The sequence below is a fragment of the Leucoraja erinacea genome, chromosome 4 (genome assembly GCF_028641065.1).
Source record: "Leucoraja erinacea ecotype New England chromosome 4, Leri_hhj_1, whole genome shotgun sequence".
In the NCBI taxonomy this organism is placed as follows: Eukaryota; Metazoa; Chordata; class Chondrichthyes; order Rajiformes; family Rajidae; genus Leucoraja; species Leucoraja erinaceus.
Genome location: NC_073380.1, coordinates 53,882,843 through 53,909,856, shown reverse-complemented (window position 1 = coordinate 53,909,856; position 27,014 = coordinate 53,882,843). Strand labels below are relative to the sequence as shown.

The following is a 27,014-nucleotide window of genomic DNA, read 5'->3' as shown; positions in this document are numbered from 1 at the left end:
AGGGTTTTTGCATTGTGAGGCAGCCACTGCACATCTGAGCTGGACTGGACTTGTAGCTTCATATGTTTGGGTGGAGGGAACACTGAGAAGAGTTATAGAACATAGAACAGTACAGTGCAACACTTCGGCCCACAATGTCTGTGCCGAGCCTGATGCCATGTTAAACTAATCTCCTTTGTCTTCACGTGATCCATATCCCTCCATTCCATGCATACCCATGGGCCCATCCAAAAGTCTCTTAAACGCCACTTACGTATCTACCTCTACCACCACCCCTGGCAGCTTGTTCCAGGAACCCAACCCTGCACTTCCAACAACGAGGACTTGAAAATGGCGGCAGACTGGCGACTGTGTATACTGTCTCAGGGAACCACTGCTGCACACTTGTACTGTATCTGAGATGCTTAACTAATAAAGTGTTATGCAGAGTGATACTTGTAAGGAACAGTGCACAAAAATGAATTGCACTGTACCTCGGTACATGTGACAAATAATGTACCATACCGGCATCCATCCTCTGACGGCATGAAGTCACGGCAGGGAAACAGGCCCTTTGGCCCAGCGTCTACGTTGACCATCAGGCATCCATTTTAATTCATCCCATATTCCCATTGACAACACCTAGATTCCACCACTCCCCTACACACTAGAGGCAATTTACAGTGGACAATGAAACTCAAAAACAAATGTAAATCCTCCTTTAGACTGTGGATTGATCGAGGGTGACTCATTAACCTCGTGTTTGACAGAATCAGAACATACCTTAAATTAATTTGCTAGAGGACACTAATTGTTTCTCATGTTTTTAAAAAATGGGTCAGATCTGGGAGCTGAATTTGCCTTAATCCAGTTCGAGGTATTATGGAATTTGTTAATCCAGCCTTTGCTGAACATTGATCTCCTATCTGCCTTGCACTGTTGTCTCTTGGCAATAATAATGTGTCTTCTCCCCTGCCCTCACTCTCCCTCCCTATCATAGAAACATAGAAAATAGGTGCAGGAGTAGGCCATTCGGCCCTTCGAGCCTGCACCGCCATTCAATATGATCATGGCTGATCATCCAACTCAGTATCCTGTAACTGCCTTCTCTCCATACCCCCTGATCCCTTTAGCCACAAGGGCCACATGTAACTCCCTCTTAAATATAGCCAATGAACTGGCCTCAACTACCTTCTGTGGCAGAGAATTCCACAGATTCACCACTCTCTGTGTGAAAAAAGTTTTTCTCATCTCGGTCCTAAAAGATTTCCCCCTTATCCTTAAACTGTGACCCCTTGTTCTGGACTTCCCCAATATCGGGAACAATCTTCCTGCATCTAGCCTGTCCAACCCCTTAAGAATTTTGTAAGTTTCTATAAGATCCCCCCTCAATCTTCTAAATTCTAGCGAGTGCAAACCGAGTCTATCCAGTCTTTCTTCATATGAAAGTCCTGACATCCCAGGAATCAGTCTGGTGAACCTTCTCTGTACTCTCTCTATGGCAAGAATGTCTTTCCTCAGATTAGGAGACCAAAACTGTACGCAATACTCCAGGTGTGGTCTCACCTAGACCCTGTACAACTGCAGTAGAACCTCCCTGCTCCTATACTCAAATCCTTTTGCTATGAATGCTAACATACCATTCGCTTTCTTCACTGCCTGCTGCACCTGCATGCCTACTTTCAATGATTGGTCCTCCTCTCTCTCTCTCTCTCCCTCTCTCTCTCTCTCTCTGTCCCTCTTTCCCTTTCCAATTCTTTCAACTACTCGATCTCTCTCTCCACCCTCCCTCCCATTCTCTCACTGTTACCTTCTCTCTTGCATTCTCTGACTCTCTCTCCACCCATTCTCCTGTATTATTTCTCTCCCTCGCTCCACCCTCTCATTCTTGCTCTCTTTCTCTTCCCCTCCCATCTATTCTGTCTTCCTCTGTATCTCTCCCACTCTCTCTCTCTCACCCTTCACTCGTGTTGTAACTTTACGCTCCCCCTCTTCACCCTCTCTCCCACCTTTCTTTCACCCTGTCTCTTATATGCTTTCTATCTCTCTCCGCCCCTATCTCTTCCTACCCCCCTGCCATTCTCCTCCCCTCTCGAACTATCTCTCCTTCTCATCCCTCCCTCCCTCCCATTCTCCCTCCATCTCTCTCTCACAGTGAGCAAAGCACCCTGATCCATGGCTACCTGGACAGGTGGGCTACAGGGCGGGAGGGAGGGAGGGAAGGAAGGGAGGGAGGTGGAGAGGGGTATGTCCCCGTCTTCCCCCCCCCCCCCCCCCCCTCTGCGAGTGAGGGCAGGAGCTTGTTCGTGGAGGGGGAGGTGGGGAAATGAGGGAGGGGGAGAGGGTCCCTGTCTCTGAGGGAAGGGGTGAGTAGGGAGGGAAAGGAAAGAGGGGAGGGTTGGGGAAGGAAGAGGGAGGGGTATGGCGCTGCCTCTCCTCCTCTTTGTGAGAGAGTGCAGGAGCTTGTTCGCTGAGGGATGGAGAGAAGGGGGTGGGGTGTGGAGGGGATGGTGGGGCTGGGAGTGGGAGCGGCCCGGGCCGCTGATTGACGCGGGGACCGACGCTGGGACAAGATGTGATCGCCCGCCCGCCGAGCGGTAACTCAGCTCGCAGGCACACCACAGATAACCATCTCTCCCTCTCTCCCTCCCCCTCCTTCTCAGTCACGTCTCAAAGCAAGAGAGAGTAGACGAGAGCGCTGGAAATATATTGGAGGCAATCTTTTCTTTTTGAAGAAGGGGGTAGTTCACCCAACAGCCTCTGTGACACAACGCTCCTGGTCTGGGTGAGTATTTGCAGTCGTTTTTTTCCCCCCTTTTCATTGAACAAAGCAGCTTATCTTGCCTGCCTGCCTGAGTCCTCTCGGCGACACACACACACACACACAGGGCTGCATGTGCGGGGAGCTTTGAGCCGTCTCCAGTGTCAAAGGTTCTCCATGAAATGGAGTTCTGTAACTCAGACCCAGAGCCCCCTGCAAGCTGCAAGTTGCAAGCAAGGGTCTCGGCTGTTTCATGTGGGGGGGAGAATACAATAACAGCGTGGTTGCATTTAACCGCTCTCACCTTCCTCCTCCTCCTACCATCAACCTCTTCCACTTCCTCCCCACCATCCAACCCCTCCCCCCGTGTACACCTCGGCAAATACCAGGGACGTTCACGGTGGCGCAGCGGTAGAGTTTGCAAAGCCGGAGACCTGGGTTCGATCTTAACTCCGAGTGCTGTCTGTATGGAGGGACCTCTGCCTAGCCTACCCTTTTCCGCCCCGACTTCAGTCTGAAGAAGGGTCTCGACCCGAAACGTCGCCAATACCTTCTCTCCACAGATGCTGCCTCACCAGCATTTTTTGTCCACCTCCGATGTTTCCAGCATCGGCAGTTCTTTCTTAACAAGGCGCTGTCTGTACGGAGTTTGCACGTTCTCCCAGTGACTTGCATGGGTTTTCTCCGGGTGCTTCGGTTTCCTCCCACACTCCCCAAAGATCTACAGGTCGGTAAAATTGTAAATTGTCCCAAGTGTGTATAGGGTAGTGTTAGTGTGCGGGGATCGCTGGTGGACGCCGACTCTGTGGGTGTAAGACCTGTTACACGCTGTATCTCTAAACTAAACCAGAAACGAAAATTACAATCGAGCCGCCCACAGTACACAGATACAGATAAAGGGAATAAAAGTTTAGTGCAAGATAAAGGCCGATTAAAGACAGTCCGAGGGTCTACAATAAGGTAGATGGTAGCTCAGGGATGGTACCAAGATGGTACTCCAGTCGTTGGTTTAAACCAGCAACTGCAGTTCCTCTCTACACAGAATGATCAAGTGAGTTCATTTAAAGATGCAAGCCAAACTCTGGCACCAATTAATCATTGTTTATTTATTAATCAGAAATGCCGTCAGGCATATTTAGATTTCAATTCAGTCGGAGATTAATGTGAGTATTTTCCAATTTTTAGATGGAGTTTTTTTCCAAGTTAGACTCGAAGTGGTGCAGGCAGCTGCCCTCAGAGTGATTCAGTTTAGATAACTGCTGACCTTTTTCTAATGAATCAATGATTATTACGACTGATGCAAACACCAGGAAACTGGATTGTTTGTTGCAAGAGGGATAAAAGACTTCCATTCACACCACATCTTGCATTGTGAGCGTTTGACGGCACTGGACCTGTACCCGCTACAGTTTAGGATGAGAGGGCGGAGGGAACCACATTGAAACTTGCCGAATAGCGAAAGGCCTGGATAGCGTGGATGTGAAGACTATGCTTCCACTAGTGGGAGAGTCTAGGACCAGAGGGAAGCATTTGATGGCGTTGGACCTATACTCACTGGAGTTTTGAAGGATGGGGGGGAACCTCATTGAAACTTACCAAATAGTGAAAGGCCTGGATGGAGTGGATGTGGAGAGGATGTTTCCACTAGTGGAAGAATGGCCTAATTCAGCTCCAAGAAGACGAGAGTGCATTGGTGATAATTTTCCTGTGGATTGGAGGGTAGCTAATGTTATCCAACTTTTTAAGGAAGAGGGTAGAGAGAAAACAGGGAATTATAGACCAGTTAGCCTGACATCGGTGGTAGGGAAGATGCTGGAGTCAATTATAAAAGATGAAATAGCCGCACATTTGGATAGCAGTAACAGAATCGGTCCGAGTCAGCATGGATTTACGAAGGGGAAATCATGCTTGACTATCTTCTGGAATTTTTTGAGGATGTAACTAGGAAAATGGACAAGGGAGAGTCAGTGGATGTAGTGTGCCTGGATTTGCAGATGACACAACGCTGGGTGGCAGTGTGAACTGTGAGGGGGATGCTATGAGAATGCAGGGTGACTTGGACAGGTTGGTGGAGTGGGCAGATTCATGGCAGATGAAGTTTAATGTGGATAAATCTGAGGTTATCCACTTTGGTATAAAAAACTGGAAGGCAGATTACTATCTAAATGGCGTCAAGTTGGGAAAAGGGGAAGTACAGTGGGATCTGGGGGGTCCTTGTTCATCAGTCTATGAAAGTAAGCATGCAGGTACAGTCAGCAGTGAAGAAAGCGAATGGCATGTTGGCCTTTATAACAAGAGGCGTGTAGGAGCAAAGACGTCCTTCTGCAGTTGTACAGAGCCCTAGTGAGACCACACCTGGAGTATTGTGTGCAGTTTTGGTCCCCTAATTTGAGGGAGGACATTCTTGCTATTGAGGAAGTGCAACGTAGGTTTACAAGGTTAATTTCAGGGATGACGGGACTGTCATATGCTGAGAGAATGGAGCGGCTGGGCTTGTACACTCTGGAGTTTAGAAGGGTGAGAGGGGATCTTATTGAAACATATATGATTATTAAGGGTTTGTACACGCTAGAGGCAGGAAACATGTTCCAGATGTTGGGGGCATCCAGAACCTGGGGCCACAGTTTAAGAATAAGGGGTAAGCCATTTAGAACGGAGATGAGGAAACACTTTTTCACACAGAGAATTGTGAGTCTGTGGAATTCTCTTCCCCAGAGGGCAGTGGAGGCCGGTTCTCTGGATACTTTCAAGAGCGAGCTAGATAGGGCTCTTAAAGATAGCATAGTCAGGGTATATGGCAGGAACGGGGTACTGATTGGGGATGATCAGCCATGATCACATTGAATGGCGGTGCTGGCTCGAAGGGCCGAATGGCCTACTCCTGCACCTGTTGTCTATTGTCTATTGAGAGGTGACAAAGGTTTTGGACGTGTCGGGACAGCCGGTGTCCTTGCTGACTGTCAGCAGAAAACTATGTGACTCATTCGATTGTGTCAAAAGTCCCTTTCCTCGTAGCCTGATTCATGATAAAGTCGATTCTTCTGTTGCAGAGCCCTGACACGTACCAGAGGGAGTTGAAACAGCTACAATCATTTAGTTTAGTTTAGAGATAAAGCGTGAAACAGGCTCTTCGGCCCACCGGGTCTGCACTGCCCAGCGATCCCAGTACATTTTACAGAAGTCCAATTTACAGAAGCCAATTAACCCACAAACCTGTACGTCTTTGGAGTGTGGGGTGAAACCGAGGTACCCGGAGAAAACCCACACGATCACAGGGAAAACGTACAAATGCTGTACAGACAGCACCCAAAGTCAGGATCGAACCCGGGTCTCTGGTGGTGTAAAGCAGCAGCTCTACTGCCCTCTTTTTCTTTTAATATAAAAGGAGTAAGTCTTCAGTTTTTTCATTTCAATATTACTTTCAGACCTGGCTAGTACATTAATCTCTAGCAGATTGGCACAAAATGCATGGCCAAATGCACCTGCGTTGCAAATGCACGGTGTTGCATCTTGGTTGGCATGGAGGAATTTGGCTGAGGGATCAGTTTTCACGGTGTGACAATGGCTTTTTAGGTGGGTGGGTATGTGGAACAAGCTGCCACAGAAGGATGTTGAGGCAGGTTCACTAATCAACATTTATAATACATGGATAGAAAAAGATTAGATGGACATAAAATGCTGGAGTACCTCATCGGGGAGGCAGCATCTGTGGTGAGAAGGAATTGGCGACATTTCGGGTCGAGACCCTTCTTCAGACTGACCCGAAACGTCGCCAGTTCCTTCTATCCATAGATGCTGCCTCACCCGCTGAGTTTCTCCAGCATTTGGTGTCTACCTTCGATTTCACCAGCATCTGCAGTTCTTTCTTAAACAAAGATTAGACGGATATGGGCGAAATGTTGGCAAATCTAGACTATCTTTAATCGGACTGTACTTTATCTTACACTAAACCTTATTCTCTATATCATGCATCTGTACACTGTGAATGGCTTGATGTTAATCATGTATAGTCTTTCCGCTGACTGGTTAGCACGCAACAAAAGCTTTTCACTGTACACGTGACAATAAAACTAAACTTAAATGGCGCATCTTTGTCAACGTGGACGAGTTGGGCTGTAGGATCTTTTCCATGCTATATTACTATGGCACTACCCACAGCACCATTTTGCTGTATTTTGTTTTAAATGAAGCTTCTTCTGTTTTCAGTCTTCAGTCATGGAGTTATACAGCATGGAACCAGGCCCTTCAGCCCAACTCGTCCATGCTGACCAAAATGCCCCATCCAAGCCAGTTCTATCTGTCTGTGTCTGGCCCATATTCCTATAAACAACATCAATTTGAGATGCAGGTCCACCACCGATTTTCCAACAACTGGTGGTCCGACACCACCTTTAATCCGGACAAAATTATGAGAGCGCAGTTGAAATTCCCCCCCCCCGTAAATGTGGAGCACAGGCCGGATGAGGCGGCCGATCTTGACCTCATCGGCACGTCCACGGCCAATTGACGGGACAAATTTGTCTCTTGTGAACAGAGTTCACAAACTCCGGCCTGGCCCGAGCCGGTAGATCCACTCCCATGGCCGACTTCTGAGACCGTCATTTCAGACAACTCATCTCCCCAACCCCCCTCCCCAAGGCCGTGACCTATGTCGCTCCGACAAAACGAATATTACAGCAATGCTCTGGAACCAAGAGTGCAGAAAAATCAGTGTGTACAGTCTGTACAATCTTAAAAATAAATCAAAAGGAAAGGACGATTTAACTTTATTCCAATAACATGTGAGCAATAATTGTGCAATTTCTCTCTTAATTACCATCACAATCTTATTCAGCCCAGTTAATGTTCCTTGGTACCATCGACCCAAGATTTGTTTTTGACACGTGCTTGTATTCCCAGCTGTGCTTTACACTTTGTTATTTGTTCAGCTTTCAAACACAACACTGGAAAATTCTGCTTCATTGAGTTCGTCAAAATTCCAGCTTTTTACACAGAGGAGTACAGCACAGGAACAGGCCCTTCGGCCCGCAATGTCCGTGCCAAACATGATGCCAAGTTAAACTTATCTCCTCTGCCTGCACGTGATCCATGCCACTCCATTCCCTGGTTATCCATGTGTCTATCTGAAAGCCTCTTAAACACCACTCTCGTATCAGCCTCCACCACCACCCCTGGCAGCTCGTTCCAAGCACCCACCGCCCTCTGTGTGTAGAGTTGCTAATAATAAACAAACAAACATGGGCACCTTGACCATCGGTGCTCTAATTTGTTCCGTACCTTTTCAAACCTATAGTTTCCATCTCCCCTGACTCACAATCTGAAGAGGGATCTCGACCCAAAACATCACCTATATTAGTTTTCTCCAGAGATACTGCCTGACCCGCTGAGTTACTCCAGCAATTTGTGTCTACCTTCGGTGTAAACCTGCATCTGCAGTTCCTCCCTACAACTATAAACTTACCCTGCACACCTCTAAACTTCGCCCCTCACACCTTAATGCAAGGTGGGCACAGCGGTAGAGTTGCTGCCTTACATTTCTTTCAGTGCCAGAGACCCGAGTTCGATCCTGACCTCGGGGCACTGGCTCGGTCTACGTTCTCCCCGTGGCCGCGTGGGTCTTCTCCGAGATTTTCGGTTTCCTTCCACACTCCAAAGACATACAGGTTTGTAGGTTAATTGGCTTTGTATAAATGTAAAAAATGTCCAGAGTGCATTTGGATAGTGTTAATATGCGGGAATCGCTGGTCGGCGTGGACACGGTGGACCAAAGGGTCTGTTTCCGCTCTGTATCTCTAAAGTAACTAAACTAAACTATGCTCTCTTGTCTTTGCATCTTTCCTAATTAGGAATCAATCCTAATTATAGTCACACAGCATAGAAACAGGCCCTTCAGTTTGAAAATGGTCCCTGACCGACCCAAAACGTCGCTTGTCCATTCCCTCCACAGATGCTGCCTCAGTTCTTCCAGCGTTTGTTTGTTTAGCTCAAGATTCCAATATCTGCAGATCCTGTGTCTCCAATTAAATTTTTACTTACGTCAGCGCTACCTGTTCATTTACCGCAACAACGCAATTAATAAATATATTAAGATATAAATAAGGTAAAGGAATCAAAAACCAGTAGACATAGATTTAAGGTGAGTGGGACATGATTTAATACAAACCTGAGGGACAATATTTGCACTCAGATGGAGGTGGTTACATGAACGAGCTGCTAGAGGAGGTAGTTGAGGCAGGTACAATTACAGCATTTATAAGACATGGATAGGAAAGGTTTAGAGGGATATGTGCTGAATGTGAGTAGCTTAAAATGCGGGCAGGTGGGACTAGCTTAGATGGGGCATCTTGGTCGACATGGCTGATTTGGGCCGAAGGGCCTGCTTATGTGCGGTATGACACTAACCCGTACTTTCTGTATGAGCAAGAAGGAACTGCAGATGCTGGTTTAAACCGAAGATACACACAAAAAGCTGGAGTAACTCAGCAGGACAGTCATCATCTGTGGAGAGAAGGAATGGGTGACGTTTCAGGTGGAGACCCTTCTTCCGTCTCGGCCCGAAACGTCACCCTTTCCTTCTCATCTGGTATACTGTGAAGACTTGCTGGAGCCTTTAGCTGATGTTGCAAAATTCCTGCAAGGTATAGATATGCCTTTTGAATCTGATGCCCTGTATGATCATACATTCGGTGGGGGGGGGGGGGGGTTTAACATCTCCCGCCTTCAAGGTCGGCCGCGGGAGGCGCATCCCCCTCCCATATAGGCTGGAGAGGAGAGGAGAGGAGAGGGACAGCTTGCTGGCGAACTGTATGGTGGGAGGGAGCGACCTGGCTGGTGGAGGGAGGAGGGGGGGTTAACAAATTGGGAGCATCAGGACTGTGAGTACTTTGTATTTTTGCTGGTGCCTCTTGTGGTGACTCTTTGCGTACTTTGTGCATTGTGTTGCAAAGACAGAGGATGTTTCTGTGCCGACTCGAGGTGCATGTGACATTAAAGTATCATGTCAGTATCCAGGGGGAGAGAAACACACGTTCAGCATTTATAAGGGTGACATCTGATCACATTCGAGCCTTTCATTGTGTGGCTCTAAAAGAATTCCATTGAAATGGAAAATACATTAACTTCTAAAGTGGCAGTAATATTATACTCCTCACCTGCAATTAGATAAAGCATCGCCACTGTGAGCGAAGGGTGTTGTAATTTCCAGTAACACGATCTTTAATGCTAATTGAATTGACGCACCTTTAGGACTAGGAATGGGCCATTCGGTCCCTCAAGGCCGTTCTATAAATCAGTAAAAGGAACACAAAGTGCTGGAGTAACTCAGCATAGGGTGGCGTGGTGGCGCAGTGGCAGAGTTGCTGCCTTAAAATGGCAGAGACCCAGGTTCAATCCTGACTACGGGTGCTGTCAGTGTGGAGTGTATATGTTTGCCCCGTGATCGTGTAGCTTTTCTCCGGGTGCTCTGGTTTCCTCCCACACTCCAAAGACGGACAGGTTTGTAGGTTAAATGACTTTGGTAAAGATTGTAAATTGTTCCTCGTGTGTAGGATAATGTGCAGGGATCGCTGGTCGACACAGACTCAGTGGGTCAAAGGGCCTGTTTCCGCGCTGCATCTCTGAAACCTAAAGATGCCCCATCTACTGTATGCTAGTCTGCATTTGGCCCATATCCCTCTCAACCATTCCTATTCGTGCACCTGTCTAAGTGTCCTTAAAATGCTGTTAAACACTCCTGCCTTATTGAACCTGGCTCAACTACTTCCACTGGCAGCTCATTCCATGTCCCCACCGCCCTCTGTGAAAAAGTTGTCCCTCAGGTTCTCATTAAATCTTTTCCCTCTCACCTTAAACCTATATCCTCTCGTTCTTGACTCTGGGAAATAAGATTATGCATTTGCCCTTTCATGATTTTGTACACTTCTGTAAGATCACTCCTCAGCCTCCTGCGCTCCAACGAATAAAGTCCTAGCCTGCCTGACCTCTCCCTGTACCTCTCGAGTCCTGGCAACCCCATCATGAATCTTCTCTGCACTCTTTTCCAACTTAACCATTATCACATAGTGGGTGACAGCTGTCCCCAAAATGAGCTGCTAAATATCCTACAACCTCATGGAGTCATGCAGCACAAAACAGATCCTTCTGCCCAACTTGTCCAAACTCACTAAGATGTCCATGTAAGTTAGTCCTATTTGCCTGCGTTTATCCGTCTAAACATTTTTTTTTCAGTTAGGCAGGCTAGGACGTGACACAAAAGGCTGAGGGTTGATCTTATAGAGGTATAGGACCGTCTTAATCAGCATGGACAGGTTGGGCCCGTTTCTGTACTCGAGGAAACCTGGGGGGTTTCTCTGAGGAAGGACATTGTTGCCATAGAGGGAGTACAGAGAAGGTTCACCAGACTGATTCCTGGGATGGCAGGACTTTCATATGAAGAAAGACTGGATAGACTTGGCTTGTACTCGCTAGAATTTAGAAGATTGAGGGGGGATCTTATAGAAACGTACAAAATTCTTAAGGGGTTGGACAGGCTAGATGCAGGAAGATTGTTCCCGATGTTGGGGAAGTCCAGAACAAGGGGTCGCAGTTTAAGGATAAAGGGGGAAATCTTTTAGGACTGAGATGAGAAAAACATTTTTCACACAGAGAGTGGTGAATCTCTGGAACTCTCTGCCACAGAGGGTAGTTGAGGCCAGTTCATTGGCTATATTTAAGAGGGAGTTAGATGTGGCCCTTGTGGCTAAGGGGAGCAGGGGGTATGGAGAGAAGGCAGGTACGGGATACTGAGTTGGATGATCAGCCATGATCATATTGAATGGCGGTGCAGGCTCGAAGGGTCGAATGGCCTACTCCTGCACCTATTTTCTATGTTTCTAAGTGTATAATATCATGAAAGGCATAGATTGGAAATGGTGGTGAATATGTGAAAATCATTAGAGATCAAGTCATTGGGTGGTATATTTAAAGCGGAGAATGATAAGTTCGTGATCAGTAAGGGTGTCAAATGTTACGGGAAGATGGCAGGAGAATGGGGTTGAGAGGGAAAGATAGATCAGCCATGATTGAATGGTGATGCAGACTCAATGGGCCGAATGGTGTTATTTCTGCTCCTGTATCTTAGGTTCTTGAAGTCTCATGGTCGCATTGATTGCCACAAAATCCAGCGGGATTCTCTGTCCTAAATTTTTTCTGCAACATCTTTCCAAAGCTTTGATTTACTTCCTCACAGTAGAGTTGATGACTTACACCCATCAACTCCAATGTATTTCACTCTCTTTCATTCCGCTCGGAGCTAAGGTAATTTCTTGCATTTGATAACTAGTCTTGGTGCAAACTTTGGGAGGGTAGCAAGTTGGAGAAACTGCAGAGCGGCACGGTGGCGGAGGAGGTAGAGTTGCTGCCTCACAGCGCTGGAGACCCGGGTTTGACCCTGACAACGGGTGCTGTCTGTACGGAGTTTATACGTTCTCCCTGTGACCGCTTAGGTTTTGTCCGGGTGCTCCGGTTTCTTCTAACACTCCAAAGACGTACAGGATTGTAGGTTAATTGGCTTTGGTAAATGTGTAAAGTTGTCCCTAGCATGTAGGATAGTGTTAGTACACGGGGTGATTGCTTGTTGGCGCATACTCGGTGGGACGAATGGCCTGTTTCTGTGTTGTATTTCTAAACTAAACTAAACTTTGCATGTGATGTTTGTTGAGTAAGCACCATGTCCATTTCTCCAGGAATTGCCAGGACTGAAGTGCTGAAGATGAGGTGGCAGGATGCATGACCAGAATGCCTAGAGGAAGATGTCACCCTAAAGACTTGGCTAACGTCATGAAAATGAGACACATCTTCCTCTCTGTTCTGTTTTTCGGATCGGTCGGCCTCCTGTTCATCACGTACCTTCACATATGGATGGAGGAGCAACCCACAGGTCAGACACTGGGGTTTGAATCTTTTTTAGGATATGATGGTGCCACATTTCCATGTGATACCATGTAGTCTTTCGACTTTAGAGATACAGATCTTTCCATGACGTACAGGCAGATAAGAGCTGGGGTGGCATCATATTTGGCACAGACATTGTGGGCCAGAGAGCCTGTTCCTGTTCCAAACTGTTTAGACTTTAGACGTCAGAGATACAGTGAGGAAATAGGCCCTTCGGCCAAATGAGTTCGCGCCGACCAGCAGTCACCCCGTACACGAACAGTATCCTACACACCACAAACCATTTACAGAAGCCAATTAACCTACAAAGCTGCACGTCTTTGGTATGTAGGATGAAACTGGAGCATCTGGGGGAAACCCATGCGGTCACATGGAGAATGTGCAAACACTAGCATGACTGCCTCTCTAGCCATTCCCTTTCCTCTCTTCCACCTTCTCTCAGGACCTTGAAAGTGCAGATTTCCAGACAAGAAAATCTTCTTTCCCAATGATATCCGAATCCTGAACTAATAACCTCTTTCATACCCTTTTCCCAGAGTGGCTGACAACCTAGAGTTTGCACGTTCTCCCTGTGAAACCTAGGGGTTCCTCTGGGTGCTCCGGTTTCCTCCCAGGTTTGTAGGTTCATTGGCCATCTGTACATTGTCCATAATGCGTTGATAGAAGAGATATATGCGGGTGATTATTGGTCGACGTAGACACAGGGGCTGACAAGTCTATTTCCACGCGGTATCTCTAAACTAACTTGTAGAATGAACTAGTTCTCCTCGTTCACTAACTCTTAGGAAGTGTAAAGAAGTTAAGTCTGACAACTTTACTTGTAACTTTACTTACTTATAGTTTAATGATCACTCAAGTTAAACACATTCCAGCACTGACTACTAGCAGTCTCTAACCGTGCTGGAACCAAGAGAGGAAGGGAGAGATAGAGAGAGAGTTATTATACTTGATAACTAAGGCGTGGTTAGTGGTACTGAGGTAGCTATATTATTGGTTGCATGCATGGACCATCTACAGGAAGTTTAGTCACTCGACTCCTTGAGCCTTCAGCGATTCCATGGTGCTTTATTGTCACATGTGCTGAGGACCAGTGAGAATATTTTCTGCAAATTTGTAGGTTCATTGGCCCTGTGTAAATTGTCCCCTAATTTATAGGGGAAAGTGGGAAAAAATAGAACTAGTGTGAACGGGTGATCGATGGTCGGCGTGGACTCAGTGGGTCAAAGGGCCTGTTTCCATGCTGAATCTAAGACAAAACAAAATAAAAAAAAACTGAAACTTACACTTGAAAGAGTTAATGGTGTAAATCATTACTTTCCGTTATTCCGTTATTCTGTTATCAAAGTGTCTCGACCCGAAACATCACCTATTCCTTTTCTCCCGAGATGCTGCTTGACCCGCTGAGATATTCAAGCACTTTGTGTCTGTCTTCAGTTTAAACCAACATCTGCAGTTACTCCATACACATGTAATCCACGCAACTATCATGCATGTGCACTAATTTTTCACAGTACCTTGGTACACATGACAATAAACTAAACTGAATGTTTTTGCACTAACTCAGTATTATTTCTCCTTAATTGTATCATCGGTTCCATTTATCATGATCATGTTTAGTGTTTACAAGTTTCATGGGAACAAGGAATTTCATCGCACCCTGATGTGAGAAGAATAATCTAATTTGGGTTTGGTAATGACATTCTGAAATCCAGGGCTCTGGGCTCGTTAACATAGAAAAGTAGAAACATAGACAATTGGTGCAGGAGGAGGCCATTTAGCCCTTCGAGCATGCACTGCCATTCATTGTTATCATGGCTGATCAACCACAATCAGTAACCCGTGCCTGCCTTCTCCCCATATCTCTTGATTCCGCTAGCCCCTAGAGCTCTATCTAACTCTTTTAAATTAATCTAGTGAACTGGCCTCTGCTGCCTTCTGTGGCAGAGAATTCCACAAATTCACAACGCTCTGGGTGAAAACGTTTTTTCTCATCTCTGTTTTAAATGGCCTTCACTTTATTCTTGGACTGTGGCAGGGACGTGCGGTCAGGGGAGGCAGGGCCTCACCTGTCATACTCCCAATTAAAATAGCTGTTAAGAAAAGTAAAGAAAAATAATAATAAAATAAAACAAATATAAAGATTTTTCCACTGATCTGTGTTATAAATGTCATTTCTACATGAATCTAATCTTTTTTTATAGTAAATATCGCAAAATGTTTGCAGCTCCGCAGCAAATACATGGAGAGATGAGAGGTGAGGCAGCAACGAGCTGAGCCTCTCCTCTGATTGCGCAACCCCTTAGAAACTGCATGGAGCATGGGCAATAAGCGTGTGTCTGTTACTGTCTCCATGTATGTCACCAATGTAATGTGTGTAAACCCCTTCATTACATGTCCTCACCTTCCATAGTCCAGGTAACGTATTTCACATAAAAATATATTAAATTTGTGCTCGCTGGTCTCACATAAAACTGTGATGAAAAAGCACCAGGGGAGGCAGCGATCACATCTGCCTCACAAGGGGGTGTATCTTAAGCCCAGTGGAGGAAGAGCGAGCGTCAATTACGTATGCTCACGTAATTGACGCTACCTCACTCTCCCTTCACGTTAGCGAGCTTCAGCAGCGGCAGCACAGACCAAAGATCATGGAGTGGAACAAGATACGCCACTTGGGAAGGTAGACTTTGTCGGTATATTAGAAAGTTACTAGATTTTTTAAAAATAGATCTATACTTATCACAATAATAAAGTCATCAATTTTTGAACTTCTGTACATTTTTGTTTAGTTCATGTAAGGCAGGAGTCTCCAAAATATGGTCCACGGGACACATCAGGCCCACCACCTGATTTTTCTAGCTCAGATTCGAATCGGGGAGCACGGCAGCCCGGGGCTGCTCTTCGTGTTGTTACCGGTTAGATCCCTCGAATTGTCAGAGCCGAGATATCACTGGGCCGCCATGAAGAAGGGTGCAATGGTGCATGGTGCAATGGGGGGGCGGGGGGGGGCGGTCAGAATGGGACGGGGGGGTTATAACGGGCCATCGGGGGGGGGGGGGGGGTTAGGCGGCGGTCAGAATGGGACGACTGTAGGTTATAACGTGCCATCGTTCCTCGCTCCCTTCTCTCTCTCTCCCCATTCTCTCTCTCCCCTTTCTCTCTCTCTCTCTCTCCCCTCTATCTCTCTCCCTCTCTCTCTCTCCTCCATTCTCTCTCTCCCTTCTCTCTCTCTCTCTCTCTCTCTCTCTCTCTCTCTCTCTCTCTCTCTCCCCCTCCCTTCTCTCTCTCTCCCTCCCTTCTCTTTATCCCTCCATCCCAACCACGGCTCCACCCCTCTCTCTCCTCGGGGAGACGCGGTGATCAATACAGGGAGGGCCGGGCCACTGATACTAGCCAGTGTCCCCCCCAGCCATTGACCTCAAGTTCAAGTGAGTTTATTGTCATGTATCCCTGATAGGACAATGACATTCTTGCTTTGCTTCAGCACACAGAACATAATAGGCATTGACTACAAAACACATGAATAAATAAACTGATAAAGTGCAAATAACAGATAATGGGTTATTAATGTTCAGAGTTTTGTCCGAGCCAGGTTTAATAGCCTGATGGCTGTGGGGTAGTAGCTATTCCTGACCCTGGTCGTTGCAGTCTTCGTGGCCCCTGGTTTGGGACTCCCCGATCATTGGGAACATTTTTCCTGCATCTAGCTTGTCCCGTCCTTTTATAATTTTATACACTTCTATAAAGTTCCCGCTCATCCTAAATTCCAGTGAATACATGACCACTCTTTCCAATCTTTCCTCATTTGACAGTCCCGCCACCCCGGGGATTAACCTCATGAAACTACGCTGCACCGCCTCAATAGCAAATTAGGAGACCAAAACTGCACAAAATACTCCAGATGTGGTCTCACCAAGGCCCTGTACAACTACAGAGAGACTCCTATACTCAAACCTTCTCGCTATGAAAGCCAATATGCCATTTAGCATTAACTAAAAATAGAAGCAGGTACTTCGACCTTTAATTGCACTGAAATATAATATTAAGTCTATTGAATGCAAAATTTGTTTTGGCCCTTTATAATGTCACAGCTGTCTGGATCTGCACTTTAATAAAAAAGATGTGAAATGGTGGAACAACAGAGACAATGCTGCAAAAAGTTCAAAGGGGTTCCCAACCTTTTTCTTCCCGTTTACCCCCGGCAACTTTAATCACACACACTAACTCTCTCTCTCCCCCCCCCCCCCCCCTCCGGCACACATGCTAACTACCCCCCCCTTGATATTATATTAATATATTATTATTTGCTCCTTTTACCCCATAACTGCCCTATCCACTGACGCATAGCCCCCAACTCGCAGGCGCGTCTAGAGTGAGGGCAGAGAGAGAATGGGGAGAGACAGAGAGAAAGGGGCAGAGACAGAAGGGCAAGAGACTGAGGGAGAGGGGGGTGGAGGGGAGGAGGAGATGGAGGGGAGGGAGAGAGGAGGGGAGGGAGGAGGGGGGAGGGAGGGGGAGAGACAGGGAGGGAGGAGGAGAGGAGGGTGGGGTAGGGATGGGGAGGTGAGGGGGAGGGGTGGGGAGGAGGGATGGAGAGATGGGAGGACAGAGAGGGGAGGAGGGAAGGGAGAGGAGGGGAAAAGGGAAGGGAGGGGGGTGGGATGGGGGAGGGGGGGGAGGGGGTTTAGGGGAGGGAGGGTGGGAGAGGGCAGGGGGGGGGGGAGAGGAAATGGGGAGTGAGAGAGAGAGAGAGAGAGGGGGGGAGAGAGAGAGAGAGAGAGAGAGAGAGAGAGAGAGAGAGAGAGGGAGAGAGAGAGACAGAGAGAGCAAAATGCAAGCATGCGTCACGCGTTCAGAATGTTCTGGAAATGAAGTGTGCACGTCTCATGCACGAAAGCTGTCGGCAGCTCTATGGAATTCAAGGGAGCAGCCTTCCGCATCACACACACACTAACCACTCCCCTCTAACCACCCACCCCATCCCCCCCCCCCCCCTAACCACCCACCCCCACTTCCTTATGTACCCGGGATACAGACCATCAGGCCCTGAAGGGATTTATCAGCCTTCAGTCCCATCAGTCTACCCAACACCATTTCCTTCCTAATGTGGATTTCCTTCAGTTCCTCTGTCACCCTAAATCCTCTGGCCACTAGTACATCAGGAAAATTGTTTGGGTCTGCCTTAGGGAAGACACAAACAATTATGGGGGACATCTGCCATTTCCTTGTTCCCCGTTATAAATTCACCTGTTTCTGTCTTCAAGGGTCCAACTTTGGTCTTGACTAATGTTTTGCTCTTCACATACCTAACGAAGCTTTTACTGTCCTCCTTTATATTCTTGGCTAGCTTACCTTCATACCCCATCTTTTCTCCCCATATTGTATTTTCAGTTATCTTCTGTTGCCCTTTAAAAGTTACCCAATCCTCTGGCTTCCCGCTCATCTTTGCTATGTTATACTTCTGTTTTATGTTCCTTTGTCAGCCACGGTCGCCCCTTACTCCCCTTGGAATCTTTCTTCCTCTTTGGAATGAACTGATCCTGCACCTTCTATATTATTCCCAGAAATACCTGCCATTGTTGTTCCACTGTCATCCCTGCTAGGGTATCTTTCCAGTCAACTTTGGCCAGCCCCTCCCTCATGCCTCCATAGTCCCCTTTGTTCAACTGTAATACTGACACTTACGATATTCCCTTCTCCCTCTCAAATTGCAGATTAAAACTTATCATATTATGGTCACTACCTCCGAATGACTCCTTTACCTCGAGTTCCCTTAACAAATCCGGTTCATTACAACACTAAATCCAGAATTGCCTTCTCCCTGGTGGGCTCCAGTTCAAGCTGCTCTAAGAATCCATCACAGAGGCACTCCACAAACATCCGTTCTTGGGGTCCAACACCAACCTGATTTTCCCAGTCTGGGAGAAAGGTTCTGACTGTATAATCCTGTCCGTGACTCTCATAATTTTATTTACTTCTATCTGGTCTCCCCTCGGCATCGACACTCCCGAGAAAACAAGCCGATGTTTGTCCAACCTCTCTATACAGCTAACTCCTTTTCCCCACAGTTTCTACTTTTAGAACAATTCGTCCATTCTTCATTCACTGGTCTGAGGACAAAAAGTAAACTGTACCCTGCCAATCCTGCAGCTGGGTAATGATCGAGTGTTGGGGAGAGTGTTGTCATAAGTGTGAACTACTGTACTTGCTGTTTGCCCAACCTCCTGCCCTCTCTCTAACCCTGCCTGTACCTCACTACATGTGACAATAAACTAAACTGAATGATTATGCACCATCCCAGTTTTATTTCCCCTTAATTGCGTCATCGGTTGCATTTTTCATGATCATGTTTTAGAATTTCATTGCACCGTGATGTGAGGAGAATAATCTAATGTGGGTTTGGTAATGGGGCGACAGATAGCACAATGGGCTAAGAGTTCGGCTGGCGACCGGAAGGTAGCCGGTTCAAATCCCGCTTTGGAGTGCATACTGTCGTTGTGTCCTTGGGCAAGACACTTCACCCACCTTTGCCTGTAATGGAATGTTACGGCGGCAGGCGCGGGCACACCGCGACGCCCTGTGTCTCCCTTTCAAGGGAGATGCTAAAAATGCATTTCGTTGTCTCTGTACTGTACACTGACAATGACAATAAATTGAATCATTTCATTTCATTTTTAATTACATTTTGAAATCCAGGGCTCTGGGCTCGTTCACTAAAAATAGAAGCCGGATTTTCAACCATTGATCGCACTGAATGTAATATTTAATCTATTGATTGCAAGACTTGGTTTGCCCCATAATGTCACAGCTGACTGGGTCTTTACTGTAATAAAAAGATGTGAAATGGCGGAAAACTGGGAAAATGCTGGAAAGAAATTCTGGCTCGCCTTAAACCAATGTCCTCTGGTCCCCGATTCTCTGGGCAAGAGACTCTGTACATTATTCCTCTCATCATTCCTCTCCATAAGATCACCCATTATCCTCCTGCACTCTGAGGTATCGAGTCCCAGCCTGCTCAGCCTCGCCCTGAAGCTCAAGCCCTTGCGTCCTAGCAACATCGTTGTAAATCCTCTCTGAACCCTTTCCAGCTTGACAACACCTTTCCATTGTCAACCTTTAATTGCATGAAATGTAAGATTAAATCTATAACCATATAACAATTACAGCACGGAAACAGGCCATCTCGACCCTACAAGTCCATGCCGAACAAATTTTTTTCCCCTTAGTCCCACCTGCCTGCACTCGTACCATAACCCTCCATTCCCTTCTCATCCATATGCCTATCCAATTTATTTTTAAATGATACCAATGAACCTGCCTCCACCACTTCCACTGGGAGCTCATTCCACACCGCCACCACTCTCTGCGTAAAGAAGTTCCCCCTCATATTACCCCTAAACTTCTGTCCCTTAATTCTGAAGTCATGTCCTCTTGTTTGAATCTTCCCTATTCTCAAAGGGAAAAGCTTGTCCACATCAACTCTGTCTATCCCTCTCATCATTTTAAAGACCTCTATCAGGTCCCCCCTTAACCTTCTGCGCTCCAGAGAATAAAGACCTAACTTATTCAACCTATCTCTGTAACTTAGTTGTTGAAACCCAGGCAACATTCTAGTAAATCTCCTCTGTACTCTCTCTATTTTGTTGACACCCTTCCTATAATTGGGCGACCAAAATTGTACACCATACTCCAGATTTGGTCTCACCAATGCCTTGTACAATTTTAACATTTGAATGCAAACATTTGTATAGTCCCAGAGGTGAGGGGGAGTGTTGTTGAGCCCTGTACCCCTGCCTGCCTGAAGTGGCCCCAAAAGAATATCAGTCTTCACTGAGTGGCTCACCATCTAGACCTCGCTCAGATCGAGCTGTGTCCCCATCCCACTGCAACTTGTCCCATGAGCTGTTTCTGACGATACCTGAGCAGAGCTGCCAAGTAGTACAGATTTTCCGTATTTTGTACGGAAATGTGATAAGAACACGGGTGTACGGATTTGCTTTGCAAAATACGGATTTTTTAAAAATCGGCCCGACTTCCTGTTTCATCTTGCTGCTTAAAAAATGCAAGGATATAAAAAGTCATACTGCAACTCTAAAAATTATAGCAGATTAAATCTATTAGTGTTTTAAATTGCAAGATCTGGATGATTATTTTTGTAACGTTTGATATGCCTGTCCCGGTCCAGGTTTAAACAGCGCTGTCAGTTTAGCCCGTGGGAATTTAAACGAACATCGCTATGGGTTCTAATTATAGCGCTACCACCTGGAGCGCTATTGCCTTTATACATAGTGCTATGGCCACAGTGAGAAGGAGAGAGCGAGCGAGAGGGAGAGAGAGAATAAGAGAGGGAGGGAGAAAAAAAGGAGGGAGGGAGGGAGAGAGAGGAAGGAGGGAGAGAGAGCGAGGGAGGGAGAGGCAGGCTTCCAAAATGACTTCTACATCATCACCTGGTGCTAAAAGCAGGAAGCAGCCATTCAAACAGAAGTATACGAAGAGATGGCAATGAATGCACTGTCAAGTAAGGTGCGTAGAAGAAATGTCAATTGGTAGCAAAGTTATGCATTCTTGTACTCTTACACGGGTATGACCGCACATGAAAAACAACATTTTTTTCAGCAAAATGACACCGCGTTAAAATACTGAATTCCTCAGCAAAATACTGATTTTCAGGTACTAGACTACTGGAATGCTCTGACAAAACTTGGCAGCTCTGCCTGAGAGGTTGCTGAACACATTTTGGTCCGTTTTGCTTGTGAGAAGTCCAATGCCTGAAAGCTGTGGGGATTTTTATTTCACGCAGCTTTAGTTTAGTTTAGAGATACATTATGGAAACAGGCCCTTCGACCCATCGAGTCCACGCCGACCAACAATCTTTGTACACTAACACTATCGTACACACCAGGGACAAATTACATTTTTTTCCAAAGCCAATTAACCTACAAACTCACATATTGTTGGGATGTGGGAGGAAACTGAAGCACACGGTGAAAATCCCCACAGTCACGGGGCGCACGTACAAACTCCGTACAGACAGCACCTGTAGTCGGGATCGAACCCGAGTCTCTGGGCACTGTAAGGCAGTAACGCTACCGCTGCGCCACCGTGCTGCCCAAAGTTATGGTTTAATTTATTATTGTCACGAGGTACGGTAAAAAGCTTATTTGTTGCTTGCTATTCAGTCAATGTAAAGAATATACATGATTACAATAATTCCGTCTGCAGTGTATAGATGCAAGGTGAAGGGGATAACATTTAGTGCAGGATAAAGTCCAGTAAAGTCCAGGTTAAAGATTGCCCGAGGATCTCCAATGAGGTAGATGGGAGGTCAGGACAGCACTCTAGTTGGTGATAGGATGCTTCAGTTGCCTGATAACTTCTGGGACGAAATTGTCCCTGAATCTGGAGGTTTGCGTTTTCACACTTCTGTACCTCTTGCCTGATGGGAGAGAGGGGAAGAACTTTTATGCAGTTCAGAAGTGGACAGCATGGTGTCGCAGCGGTAGAGTTCCTGCGTTACGGCGTCAGAGACCCGAGATCGATCCTGACTATGGGTACTGTCTGTATGGAGTTTGTACGTTCTCCCTGAGACTGCATGGGTTTTCTCTGGGTGCTCCGGTTTCCTCCCACACTCCAAAGACATGCGGCTTTGTAGTTTAATTGGCTTCTGTAAATCGTAGATTGTCCCTAATGTGAACAGAGCAAGAAACGCCTGGATTCTGGACTGGATTTGGTAAAATTGTAAATTGTTGCTAGTGTGTAGGATAGTGCTAGTGTACGGGGATCGCTGGCCGGCACAGACTCAGTGGACTGAAGGGTCTGTTTCCATGCTGTGTCTCTAAAAGTCTTTTAAAGAAAAAGGATAGAACTGGTGTATGGGTGATCGATGGTCTGCACGGACTCGGTGGGTCGAAGGGCTAGACGTATCTCTAAACTAAAAAAAAGTGAAATGAGTCAGTCCGACTGCCCATTTGTTGCACAGATTTAAAGTTGAGTCCAGCCCTGCCGTTGATAATTAAACGTTTCTATCCAAACTGAGCTCAATACTTTCCTTCAGCAGATGCATTCTACAAAGACGGGGCAGGGCACACATTCCTGCTTCTCCTTTAGACACCTTTACACCAGGGCTCATTTAGAGGCTTTGGAATGGTTTATAGCTGGGAGCTATAAATGCAGTACAAATGCTCAGCAAATAGTCGAGACGGTGATGTCAGACGGAGTTTGCCATTAAGGGATTTATGTGGAATTTATGTTTTCAGGAGTAATGCGTATTTGGCTGCAGACTCTTTCAGTTTAGACCCAAGGAACTGCAGATGCTGGTTTGCAACAAAAAAAAAGATAAAAAGTGCTGGAGTAACTCATCAGTCAGGCAACATCTATTTTACCATTTTGCAGAGTGGTGGGTATGTGGAATAGGCTGCCAGAAGAAGTAGTTGAGGCAGGTACTATTGCAAGGTTTAAAAAAAACATTTAAGACAGGTTCATGGATAGGATAGGTTTCGAGGGATAGGGGCCAAACAAGTCTCAGGCAGGTGGGACTAATGTAGAATGGGTATTTGGTCAGAATGTGCAAGTTGGTCCGAAGAGGTTGTTTCTGTGCTGTCTGGCTCTTTGACTATAGCATGGACACGTTGGGCTGAAGGGACTGTTTCCCTGCTGGATGACTTCATGATTCTGACGATATGTTTTGCACTACAAGGAATAGTGTCCATGTCTGTGCAACCTCACCCTGTAGCTCAGTCCCTCGAATCCTGTCAACATCCTGATCCCTTTCAAGCTTGACAACATCTTTCCAAAACTGAACACAATACTCGAAATGTAGCCTCACCAACGTATTATAATCACTGTAACATTACCTCCCAAATTCTATACTCAATACTCTGACTGATGAAGGCCAATGTGCCAAGCGCACTCCCTGATGGATTAGATGGCTTTTAGCCAGGTATGTGGAAGTGTAGGGAGTGGAGGAATAGGGATCATGTACAGGCAGATGGGATCAGCTTAACCTGGTATCATAGGTACACAAAAATGCTGGAGAAACTCAGCGGGTGCAGCAGCATCTATGGAGCGAAGGAAATAGGCAACTTTTCGGGCCAAAACCCTTCTTCAGACTGATGGGGGGGGGGGGGGGAGAGAGAAGGAAAAAAAGAGGAGGAGCCCGAAGGCTGGGGGATGGGAGGAGACATCAGGAGGACTGAGGAAGGCGAGGAGACAGCAAGGACTAACAGAATAGGGAGAATTCAATGTTCATGCCCCCAGGATGCAGACTCCCCAAACGGAATATGAGGTGCTGTTCCTCCAATTTCCGGTGTTGCTCACTCTGGCCATGGAGGAGACCCAGGACAGAGAGGTCGGAGATGGAGTGGGAGGGGGAGTTGAAGTGCTGAGCCACCGGGAGGTCAGCTTCATTATTGCGGACCGAGCGGAGGTGTTTGGCGAAACGATCGCCCAACCTCCGCTTGGTCTCACCGATATAGATCTGCTGACATCTAGAGCAGCGGATCCAGTAGATGAGGTTGGAGGAGATGCAGGTGAACCTCTGTCGCACCTGGAACGACTGCTTGGGTCCGTGAATGGAGTCAAGGGGGGAGGTAAAGGGACAAGTGTTGCATCTCTTGCGGTTGCAAGGGAAAGTGCCCGGGGAGGGGGTGGTACAGGAGGGAAGGGAAGAATTGACAAGGGAGTAATGGAGGGAGCGTTCTTTGCGGAAGGCAGATATGGGGGGAGATGGGAAGATGTGGCGAGCGGTGGGGTCACGTTGCAGGTGGCGAAACTGATGGAGGGTTATTTGTTGTATGTGACGGCTGGTGGGGTGAAAGGTGAGGACTAGGGGGACTCTGCCCTTGTTGCGAGTGGGGGGATGGGGAGAGAGAGCAGTGTTGCAGGGTATGGAAGAGACACTGGTGCGAGCCTCATCTATCGTGGAGATGGGGAACCTGGTATCATGTTTGGCACAAACATTGTGGGCAGAAGGGCCCGTCCCTGTGCTGTACTGTTCTAAGCTAATATAAAAGGTGAAGGAAGGAACTACAGATGCTGGTTTGCATCAAAGATAGACACAAAGTGCCAGAGTAACTCAGCGGGTCAGGCAGCATCTCTGGTGGAAAATAGAGGCGAAGGCAAGCACTGCAGGAACTCATGTGCCGGTGGTAGCAATCCGGGTTTAAAGAGGTTGTGGAGCCAGAGAGCAGGAGAAATCATGGAGGAGGAGCAGCGAACGTTCTTAGGTTATAGGAGTAAAATTAGGCCATTCGGCCCATCAAGTCTACTCTGCCATTCAATCATGGCAGATCTATCTTTCCCTCTCAATCCCATTCTTCTGCCTTCTCCCCATACATCCTGACACCCTTATGCCCGTGTCCCACTTAGGAAACCTGAATGGAAACCTCTGGAGACTTTGCGTCCCACCCAAGGTTTCCGTGTGGTTCCCCGAGGTTTTTGTCAGTCTCCCTACCTGCTTCCACTACCTGCAACCACCTGCAACCTCTGGGAACTGCACAGAAACCTTGGGTGGGGCGCAAAGTCTCCAGAGGTTTACGTTCAGGTTTCCTAAGTGCGACAGGGGCATTATGGGACAGGTGCATAACTGATCAACAATCTATCAATCTCCGCCATAAAAATATCCATTGACTTGTCCTCCACAGCCATCTGCGGCAATGAATTCCTCAGATTTACCACCCTCTGACTAAAGAAATTCCCTCTCATCTCCTTTCTAGAGATATGTCCTTTTATTCCTAGACGCTCCCACTAGTGGAAACATCCTCTCCACATTCACTCCATCTAGAGAGAGGATGTTGCAGATTTCTCATCAGAGAGAGGAGGAGAACCTCTTAAAAGTAGGTGTTCCTTGAGAAGATTTTGCAGTGGAGCAGACAAAATGTGCAGGAAGGAACTGCAGATTGACACAAAATGCTGGAGTATCTCAGCGGGACAGGTAGTCTCTGGAAGATGATGGAGGTGCAGGCAAGCACCAAAGAAACCCAGTGGTGTGTAGCGAGTCTGGGAACACTGTACCGTGGTATCAATATGCACAGCAGTGTTTTCACTGGTGATACAGCAGAGATTTTCTGTGTATCTTGGCAAATCTACACAACGTTTATTATGAATAGCTTGTGATCAATATATTTGGAGAACACTGCAAGTCTGTTCCACTGTGAACAAAAATAAAACGTATTTGATTTGCCACCTCGGTAACTCGACAAATTGTTCCCTAGTGGCAGACCCACCACCAAAAGCCTGCAACCGCATGTGTTAGTGTGAGAAGTTGGGCAAAGGGCCTGTTTCCGTGCTGTATCACTCTATGACTGTCTCTTCCCAAATTGCTGGAGATTAATGTGCTAACCAGGTCTCATAGCAATAATGGAATGGAAAATCACAAGAATGTGCTCCTTGTTTTAAACAAAAATTAAGAAAATAGTGTTTCTAGTTTTTGCAACTCCCTCTGGTACTTGCTAGCATTCTGCAGCAGTGGACTCATCGGTATCAAGTATTAAGCTACTACAGAGTCATAGAGTGTTGAAACAGGCCATTCGGCCCAATTTGCCCACGCTGACCAACATGCCCCATCTACACATCCCACCTGCCTGCATTTGACCACATCCCTCTAAACCTTTCCATTCCATTCTACTGTCATTGTAACTACCTCCTCTGGCAGCTTGTTCCATATACCCATCACACTCTGTGTGGAAAAAGTTGCCCTTTGTGCATGTGTTAAATCTTTCCCCCTTCACCTCTGGCCAGGGGCACCGACAGCCAGATTACAAATGCCAGTGATGTCCACATTCCCTGAACAGTTTGCTCCTGGAGCTTGGTTCAGCAGGGTCACAGCGTGAAAACAGGCCACTCGGCCCAGCTTTCCCACACCGACCAAGAGGCCCCATCTACACCACATTAGCCCACCAGCACTATGTCCTTTTCAGCCCCTGCAACACTTTGTGTTTTGTTCAAGATTTCAGCACCTAAAGTTCCTTGAGTGTCGCTAACAGCGTTGGTATTTGCATCATATTATCACGTGTACCAAGATACAAAAATTTGTTTGCGTGCTATCTAGACACATTATATTGCACACACGCCCACACATGCACACATACGCATATATGCATATACATACACACACATAGAAACAAACAAACAAATAATAGTGCAGAAATTCAAAACCAAAGCCCCCAAGTCCATGCAGTTCAGAGCATATTTGGTTGTAGCCTGATGGCTGTAGGGACGAATCTGCTCCTGTATCTCAGTCCTGCCAACATTAGATGAGAGTTGGGAGTGAGAAATTGCGAGAGACCAAGCCCGAGGGAGCCTAGCGACTGGGGGGAGGGGGAGGGGGGGGGGAGGGGGGGGGGGGGGG

General features: G+C 46.9%; 1 protein-coding gene across 1 annotated transcript in view; it reads left to right on the top strand.

Annotated features, from left to right (window-relative positions):
* The first annotated feature begins 2,523 nt into the window (after positions 1–2,523).
* LOC129696424 (carbohydrate sulfotransferase 9-like) overlaps positions 2,524–27,014 on the top strand; it is a 58,883-nt gene continuing 34,392 nt past the window's right edge. The window contains exons 1-2 of the mRNA XM_055634305.1: positions 2,524–2,764; positions 12,463–12,656. Coding sequence (XP_055490280.1) covers positions 12,506–12,656 — 151 coding nt within the window. The 5' untranslated portion in view covers positions 2,524–2,764; positions 12,463–12,505. The remainder of the gene's footprint in view (positions 2,765–12,462; positions 12,657–27,014) is intronic.